The sequence below is a fragment of the Cryptomeria japonica genome, chromosome 3 (assembly GCF_030272615.1).
Source record: "Cryptomeria japonica chromosome 3, Sugi_1.0, whole genome shotgun sequence".
NCBI lineage: Eukaryota > Viridiplantae > Streptophyta > Pinopsida > Cupressales > Cupressaceae > Cryptomeria > Cryptomeria japonica.
The window spans coordinates 893,918,191-893,927,202 of NC_081407.1; the positions used below are offsets into that span (position 1 = coordinate 893,918,191).

General features: G+C 38.3%; 1 protein-coding gene across 7 annotated transcripts in view; it reads right to left on the bottom strand.

The window, feature by feature from the left end:
• LOC131059727 (uncharacterized) overlaps positions 1-8,733 on the bottom strand; it is a 99,547-nt gene extending 90,814 nt beyond the window's left edge. For 2 of the 7 annotated variants that reach the window (XR_009110228.2, XM_057992753.2), the window contains exons 1-2: positions 8,533-8,733; positions 7,661-7,879 (exon numbers count right to left, since the gene is read on the bottom strand). Coding sequence is in view for 5 of the 7 variants with exons in the window: in XM_057992753.2 (XP_057848736.1) it covers positions 7,661-7,795 (135 nt within the window). In the remaining 2 variants the exon portion in view is untranslated. Of the gene's footprint in view, positions 1-7,660; positions 7,880-8,069; positions 8,449-8,532 lie in introns of those variants that run through there. The other 5 variants (XM_057992754.2, XM_057992756.2, XM_057992755.2 and 2 more) reach the window with 5 other exon arrangements.
• Positions 8,734-9,012: the final 279 nt, after the last annotated feature.

Consider the following 9,012-nt stretch of genomic DNA (forward strand, 5'->3'; position numbering starts at 1 on the left):
TTGAAGGCAACCTTCGAAGTGCAAGTGAAGGCAATCTCCATCCAAGAGGTTCAAAGAGGAAAGAGAGACCTGAAAAGAGAGAATCTTCCAAGAAGAAGCAAGGGGCCAACCGAGATCGTTCATCCGGCACATCTTCTCGACCAGAGAAAAGAACACTTGAAGTGGAAGAATCTATGGAGTCGATGGTACAGAATGATAGGCAGGAAGAAGGACAGGCACCGCAAGGGTCACCAGATGGATCTCTCCAAGATTATGAGCTACATGAAGATAGAGAAGATAATGAAATAACATCTCCTCCCAGAGAAGAAGAAACATTGCATAAGGAAATACAGGTCAAAGAGACAAGATCGGCCATCCCAGATTGGTTGAAGGAAAGATTAACTAAGGTGATCGTGATTGAGGAAGAAGATAATGTAATTGATTTGGAGAGCCTTGTTGGACGTTCTCAGGAAGTGACAGAAAAGAGGAAAGCTACCAAGATGTCCAAGATGATTAGAGATGAGACTGGATCCAGAAAATTACAGATAGCTACACCGGCAGTGGACAAATATGAAGGGGAGATCCTAGCAGAGGAATATGATATAGAGACATTTGAGCTAGGTCCATCCACAACCGAACAGACGATGGACGATGCCACCGATTCATTTGAGGCCTTGAAAGACAAGCTTAGAGAAGAAATGGAGAAGAATAGAAAGCTTGAGAGAGAGGTCGGTGCATGGAGAACATATTTCAGCCATCTCAATGAGCCTTTAGGACGTCAGGATCCAACAAGATCACCAGTACAGGCACTTCCCCTTCAATCAATTAATGAGGCAGAGAGATTCAGGAGTATGGTCCAACGTATGAGTACTTGGATGGACAAATCTCATACAGTTGCCGTAGAATTTGCAACAAGGATGATGAAGACTATTCATAGAGCTATCCAGATTCTTGAGATCATCCACAACTTGATGATAACAGTAACCGCTTTTGCTCATACCAAAGATGTTATCATTCCTGTCTTGAAAGTGGTCAGACAAACATCGAGAAAGGTCTCAGCGTAGGAAAAGATCATGGATGGAGGACCTCACAGTTTGCTTCAGTGGTCAACCTTACTCCAGATGAAGAGTGTTCTCTTTGAGGACATCAGTACCAGGTGCGGCCATGTTGAGGAGGTGATCAACCCGATCCAGGACAGAGTATTTGAGGTACTTCGTACCATTCTTGGCAGGAGGATCGAAGTTGAGACAGATGTGGATTTGCAGGAATTGGAGGATAGAATCAAGGTCATCTTTTGCAAGGACGCTAATATCACAGATGAGCAACAGGACCAGATGTTTGCTACTATGCTCCTGATTGAAAAGACTAAGGAACATGAACCTGAATGGGACGTAGCTCTTCTTGAGGCATTTGATCAGGTCATCCATTTGGAAGAAAGAATGAAGAATCTTCTCGAGATTCCAATTGCTGAGATCGAAGGAATCGTATCAAGATTCATTGCATATGCTAAAAAGGAGCATTGGAAAGGGAATAAGATTCTAGATGAAAGGTTGTTATAGATGACATGGCACCTTAATTGTCATTGGTCTATGTCTCCTAGGTTTTTGTGCCAAATTTAATATTTGGCTATGCATTTAATATTGTTCAGTAAAAAGGAGGCTATTTGTAACAAACCCTAATTAGGGTTTAGGTGTCATGATCTTGACCGTTGATCTGCTTTTGATCTGGACCATTCATTGTAATTGAGGATGCTATTTATACCCTCATTTCATTTCATTTTTATTAATTAGAAAATAGGAGATTAGAAAGAGAGAGAGTTTGATGTATTAGAGAGATTAGAGTTTAGAAGCAATTTACTTTTGTAGCAAGATTGAGTTTTGAAGAAAGAATTCAAACAATTGTTGTACATGATGACTTTGAGATCAATGAAATATTGAAGTTATGGTGTTTTGTTGCAAGTCTCTTAAGTTATCTTCATGGTTGTTCAATTTTCTTGAATCATTCTCAATCAAAGTAGTGTGTTAATTCGAAGGACGAAGTGTTGGACTTGATCTTTGGTAGGATTCGCTTTCCAAACCACTAGCTTCTTGCTGATTGTAGGAACGCCTTGCGTGGTCGACTGAAGAATACTTGAATCACTTAACCTTCAATCGTTGTTGTATCTTGGATATGTACCTTCGTGGTAGTATCTTTGATCTTTGATGTATTGAAAATCATTTGTTACCTTAGAAGATCGCATCAATTTCAATTGAGTTGTTAGCTTATGGCAAAACTGAAGTTGGTAGAATCTCACCAAGCCTTGTCCACATTAAGTCATTCTTAGGGTTAGGCTAGATTAGACCTCTTGCAGACCCTATCCTTTTGTTATTTTTTTGAAAAGCTTGTTTAGTTCAGCAAAAATTTTGGCAACGTAAGGCCCCTTGATGACACAGCAAATCACAACGACCACTGGTGCTTATCCACACGTAGAGACCCTACCAAAAAGAACATTGGAGTCATCCTAACTGATCCTTTTTGCGAATCTTCAGCAGTTAGCGACTTTATTCAAGAGAGGATAAGATGCCTTTGGGTATTTTATTCTGTGTATGATTGTGTACAAAATACACGTCAACAGGTTGTTGCAGCATGGTTTAATGCAGCAATTTCAATGGGCTCCAATGAATTCTATGCTTTGTCAGTCACGATGGTGACTATGTTGTCAATGGTATGACAACTATTTTAAGAAATGGAGGTGCAGCATATCATTATATTTATCCCGTGACCTTTACCAAACAGAACAAAACAATCATCATTCATTCACATACACACTTTGACAGAGAAATTCATGATGGCTCCCATTTTTTACTGTAGTGATTCATATGGAGTAACATGGGCCAATCAGTGAATTACAACAAAGATGGATCTCTCCACAAAATAAATTCCCAAACAAGATGTCAGATAGTATGGAATCTGCAGCAACCACAGGTTTTGAGAAGGCTCAAGTTGCAGCTGCAGTTGGAGCCAAACAATCAAGGAGGGTCCCTTCATGGGTATTTGTTGGATTAAGGTGCAGTACTAGAAGAGGGACAAGAAATGATCAGGGTATCAAATTCAACAGACTATGTTGACCTGGCCTTTACTTTAAAGTTTATGGGCCTCTATTTCCATGGCTATTCTCTAAGCTCAGTGCTCACATCCCTGGTGAACCACAAATCCAGCCATGTTGGAGATGATGCGGGGTGGCTGTCAAGGAAAATCACCACAGAAACCACCTGGATCAATTCTATTGGTTTCTCTGTTATTCAACACTCTCAATTTTATCCATTATCTTCTTTGGTCACTACGATACAGATTAAAGACTCAGCCGAATCAGTTAACTCTACTTCTCACTGTTTTTTCTTTTCACTAGCGAAGCAGTTACAACCATATCTGTTTTAGGTTTATTCTCCATAAATGGTACATTTATCATTTACAGTCAATAGTGAATATGCAAAATGTATAACAGTATAAGTGATCATTTACCTTAATGTTATCTTAGAAAGTAAATTGTAAAATATTAAAATCAACTAGATCATTGGTGTCTATACATAACTACCGCCTGTATCCAAATTTTAAGCTTTGCAAAGGCAGTAGGTATACCTTATTAATGACAGGTAAGGCCCAAGAAAGAAAATCATATATAGAATGGGCTTCTCCCCAGGAAGAATCCAAGTGTATAACTTACCATAATCAAACAGAATATTTTAGTATTTAAGTTTTTTGCTGTTTTGGACTCTAGAAATATTTAGGAAACTGGCTAGCTATATTTTCAAATTTTCCTATATATTTTTTTATGTACATTTTACCAGAATAATTGTTCTTGGCCTGATGCAACTTGTCTTCCACTGTAAATTTTTCAGTTCTTTTTGGTTTGTACGTCTAAGTATTGCTTTGGATAATGATTTGTTGGGTTTTTTAGGGAGAGGGGCTTCATATATTGAATGTTCCCCATTAAAGGGTAAGGAGGCTTGAATTAAGAGAGAAATAAATACTCATCATTTCCTTGAGCTAATAGGAAGCAAGGACAACATGAGAAGGTGGCTTTGGTGTCCCCCCTCTAGGAGTAACAAAGGATGTGTGAGTGCAGTTGTTATTCTACATAAGGAAGATGATAGTTTGATTAAACAGACGATCTCTTCCTTGGACATTGCACCAATAATGAAACTGCATGTGAAGGCATTGTGGGAATTGAACTGCCATCCTTTTTAGATATTCTGCAGCTAGTTGTTAAGGGGGACTCCTTTGTAGTGATTAATACACTTAAGGAAGGTTTGTGCACAGTTCTAAGATTTTTGGAGGAGACTCAGTCATTAAACCACAAATTCAAGGAAGATATATTTTAAAATTGTTGTAGCGCTTTTAAAGCAGAAGCAGATTTTCTGGCTAACTGTGGGGCAGACCAATAAAGCAAACTTAGTTCTCCTTGACTAAGGCTTGCAAACAAACAAAAAATTTAAACCCTGGAACACTCGGTCCTCATCCCAAAATCTGGCATGCAGACTTTTAAGCAGTCATTAGTTCCCAAGGTAGCAAAGGAGTACTTTTAATTATCCTTCATCTGAATTGTGTATGGTGCCTCCATGTGTTGGATGACATGTAGGAGCAGCAGATATTAGTGATGCTTTGGTGGATGGTCTTTTGTGATATATATGATCAAAGGTTTCCTGTAGATTGGCTTTGGGTAGCTAGGTGTGCAATTTGGATCCTGGCAGGGTGCTTGCTTGGTTTCAGAATGATACATCGTAGGCAGTCTCATAAAGAAAGCAACTCTTATCTGCATGACAAAGTGTCTGATAAGCATCTGTATGCCATTTTTAACTTCCATAAGATGGTTGCATTAGGGTTTGTTAAGGCCATGCTTGGTGAGAATAGTCTGGAAGTTGTAGGCCCCCCCATTTGAAAGCTACCATTCAAGAGGATTTTGTCTCTAAATTGGCAGATGAAGTGCCAAATGTTGTGCAGAGACTATAGCTTTTAGTCTCCTGCTTAAGGGTTATTTTGGGGATATGGAGGTGCTGAGGTCCAGAGGTGCCTGTGAAAGATGACAGTGTGGATTAGCCTATGAGTAAAATTGTACAAGTGGGAGGGAACCTTTGGCAGAGAGACCCAACGAAAGCAGAGAATAACAGCTGGTTTTGACAAGCTGCTGGTGCTTGTGGCTTACTGTGAGGATGTGGGGTAAGTCATGGGTAATTGAATGGTGTCCTACAATAAAGGCCACCGGTTTCAAGTGCTTTTATGATTCCTACCTCAGTGCTGGGAAGCTTTTCAGATGGCAAAGGTGCCAGGGAATGTTACATGTAATGTCCCCGTTTTCGTGAGCATCAGAGTTCGAGGGATTAGCCTATTATTTGGACTCTCGTAGGCTAACATTAGGGATAGAGAGTCTCAATGGTAGTTCCACTTCTTCAGTTCAGTCTTGGTTCCAGTTCCAGGGCCTTTGTAGTCAGTGTATGGGGGCTTAGTTGAGAGAATCTGGCAGTTGTGATATTTTTAGTCAGGGCACCTGGACACATGGGGGTTATTCAATGTTGACCCCAGCTTCTGACAACACGTCAAAAGACTGAATATTGAGGGAGATATTAATATTAACTTATATGGATATTATAAAGTCATAAAGTGACTTTATTAAAATTATAAGCCACTTAAATATTATAAAGTGACTTTATAAAAAATTAAAAGGTCACTTAAAATATTGAAAGTGAATTTAAATCATTTAAATGTAAAAGTGCGTCCAAGATGAATTTAAACTATTGAAAAGTGATTTAAATACATTTAATGTATTTAAAAATGCATTTGGGCGTACTTTCTTGGAATTTGTGCTTTTGGGGTTATAAGGGAATTGAAGGCAATTCAAACTCATTATTGATTATTTGACATTGCTTCTATTTTGCTCTGTGGAATTCCTTGACAAGGGTTTCAGAGGTTTGGCCATTGGAGAACGGAAATTCTTCATGGATCTATGATTGTGAGGCTGTGGAAGATCAACTGAATTATTGCAATTGTGAAGGCTTCATTCAGGAGTCTAATTGTGCTTCATCAAATGTTAATTTATTCAGTTATTTGCAGATTTTGAATAATAAGAGGGGCATTCAAGTTTAGACATCCCATTTGCAACATTTTGAATTCAATAAAGGCAGTCATACACTTCTCCTTTGCTGGCCATACACTTTCAGCTTGCCACGTGGGAGTTCTAGGAAGGACGTTTTTGGCTGGAGGCTGAAACGCCTCCCTAATTTGTATTCTGAGTGCACAGTTCCCAACGCCTAGCCTATTCAGGCTATTCCATCAACTTTCTGGCTCAGAGAAATCACTTTCTGGTCTTGTACACCAATTTTAGTCAGTTTCCCAGTTTTGGCTGGCAAACACCAGAATTCTTCATTTAAAATTAGCTAAGGACCTACAGGTATGCAATTAGCAGTAGAATTTATTGTAGCAGTTATCTTATTCATAATATAGTTTGAGTTGCTCTCATTTTCATTTCTATTTGGTCCTATGTGCAATTCTTGCCTGGCACATGTTATTTTTGCTTTAAAATTGTTCAAAAACCTTGAAAATCCAAAAACACAACGGCAATAGTATTTCAGGAGAGTTAGAACCAGCAGGGATCTTATTACATTACATGACATCAATTTCCCAACACTGGATGCAATGGCATCTGGCGATTCTTTCTCTGCAGGTCAATTTCAGAATTCAGTGACAGTAGAAGATCTTACAGGCTGATCTGTGGCAGATGTTGAAAGGTTTCTGCTAGGTTTTTATGGACTCTTTTTGCTTGTGTTTGGTGTTTTTTCGTTGCAGGGTGGTGACCTTTCTGGTCCTACATGTGCGTAGTTGGTTTTTATTGGGGTGATGGATAGTTTTAGGTGGTTAGCCAGTTTTTGGTTTGGGCTTCATTTGTCAACCGTTATGGTCATTTTCTCCAATATCAATATTATGCATACATTCTTCTTAGGCAGGAGCCCCAATAGAATCCCCCAAAAAATAATATATTTAAATAAAAAACAAATTAAATTTCTTGTGAATATGTGAAATTGATATTTAAACATGCTTTTTTTTTATCTTTACGATCTTAAAGATCTCAATTTGCTTTGATCTAACGTTTAATTTGGCTAATAGCCCAACATATAATCAACATTCTTGATATCGGAGGAAAGCTTCGTCTAAATAAAATTGTTTTTATTTGTTTTATAATGAAAGCCAGATGGCCGTGATAGAATATGAATGGTTAAATTCAGAAGATGAATAGATTATTGTAACAGTGTGGAGCATTTGAGCACTTTATTGTCTTCTTGATCGATTCTAAAAAGCTCAAAGATCAGATTATCTGGTCATTGAATACTGTGACAAACTAGAAACACTGCTGGAATATTTTGAATAACTGGTAAAATTGCAGTGTTGTCTCCAGTAGGACTGGCAGTAGTGGGGGAGAATAATAAAACTGGTAACAATATCTAAAAGTTCTATTGAATGATCAATGGGCACAAATATTTATATCCCTGCCGGATAAGGACTGCACAGAATACTCTGAAAAAAAATTACTGTAAATATTTGTGCCTATCAGCCATTCAATAGCACTTTTAGGTGTTGTTGCTAATATTATCCCTATACCCTGAATTCGTCATACAATCAAATGTAACCTCTGGCAATGCACGGTGCATACCTTGGGCGGAAGAATGACGTCAAAATCTGCGTCTGATGCGAATGGTAATCTTTCGTGAATATTCCGCCTCAGCTTCTTTCGGTCCGCACCAGATAGCCTTTGTAGAGCTTTAACATCGCTGGCCTTCTTGAACATGATTACTCCAACCAAAACCCCTTAAACCTTAATCAACTGTATCGCTGCCACGCCTCTTGATCGATAGCCTAACTCGACAAAATACTGCACAAAGCACATAAATCTAATTAGAAAGGCAAGAACCATACAAATTCAACGGATATAAATATTATACGCCCTTTTTCCCGGCAAATACTTGGAATAAGAAACTTAAGGAAATCACACAATGATAACACAGCTACAAGATTATAAATTAGAAAACTGCATAAACTTTATGATTTAAAGACAATCTTGCCTCGCACTTAAATGCTTCAGCAAACCCTAACAGTAAATGACAACCTTATCGCTGCCAAAGATTACAAGGCCAGTGCCTAAAGTTCAACAATATTCTTTGTGAATATTTCGTGAGGAGCAAGATTATGCTAAATGGAATGTCAAAAGAAGTAAACGTCTGTCGGTCAAACGACGACGGTAATTCAAGGAAGAAAGAAAGATCTCGCAGCAAATTTACATAATATTTAATTAATAATAAAGATTTAAAAACAATAATAAAGAAATAATAACACTCTCCCTAAATTATAAAAAAAAACATCGTTTCAGCCATCGCAAAGAGCTGAAAATAGCTGAATTTCTATGAAATTAATCATGTTATAAAACACCAGAAGACAAATAACTCATTGACGATTTCAATCTGAAAACTTCGTACAGGGAAGTATACGCAAATTTTTTAATCAGGTTTTTATTGTAATATAACTTACTGCTCTTGGATATTTGCGCACATGAAATGCTTAAAGCTGCTTCTTCGTACCGAGCAACACAAATCCTCTGCGAACAAAGCTTTTGGTCTGGACTTCCGCTTTATTTCGATTGTCATTTGATAGTTTATTGATGGTTTGGATTTCACCACCTGGCGAAGTGTCCATAACCAGATAAAATGTCGAAACTCAAAGTACTTCTAAGTACTCTTTACAACTTTTTTAAGGTCATGGTAGGGGAGAGGAGCCAATACATGTGCACCTTATTTTGGGGGTCATGTTGAGGTCACGTGGATCTTCGGTCTTTTTTTCGTCGTTCACATAGATTGTACCTATTTGTCACATGTTTTTATATGATTCATCCAAGGTGTTGAATCTTTGTCATTTTGGTGCGTTGACCGAACCCTGCCTTGGCTTACCCCATCAACGTGCATGATTTTCCCCTCGAAATGGACATGGTGGCCGCGTGTCATTCCATCACAT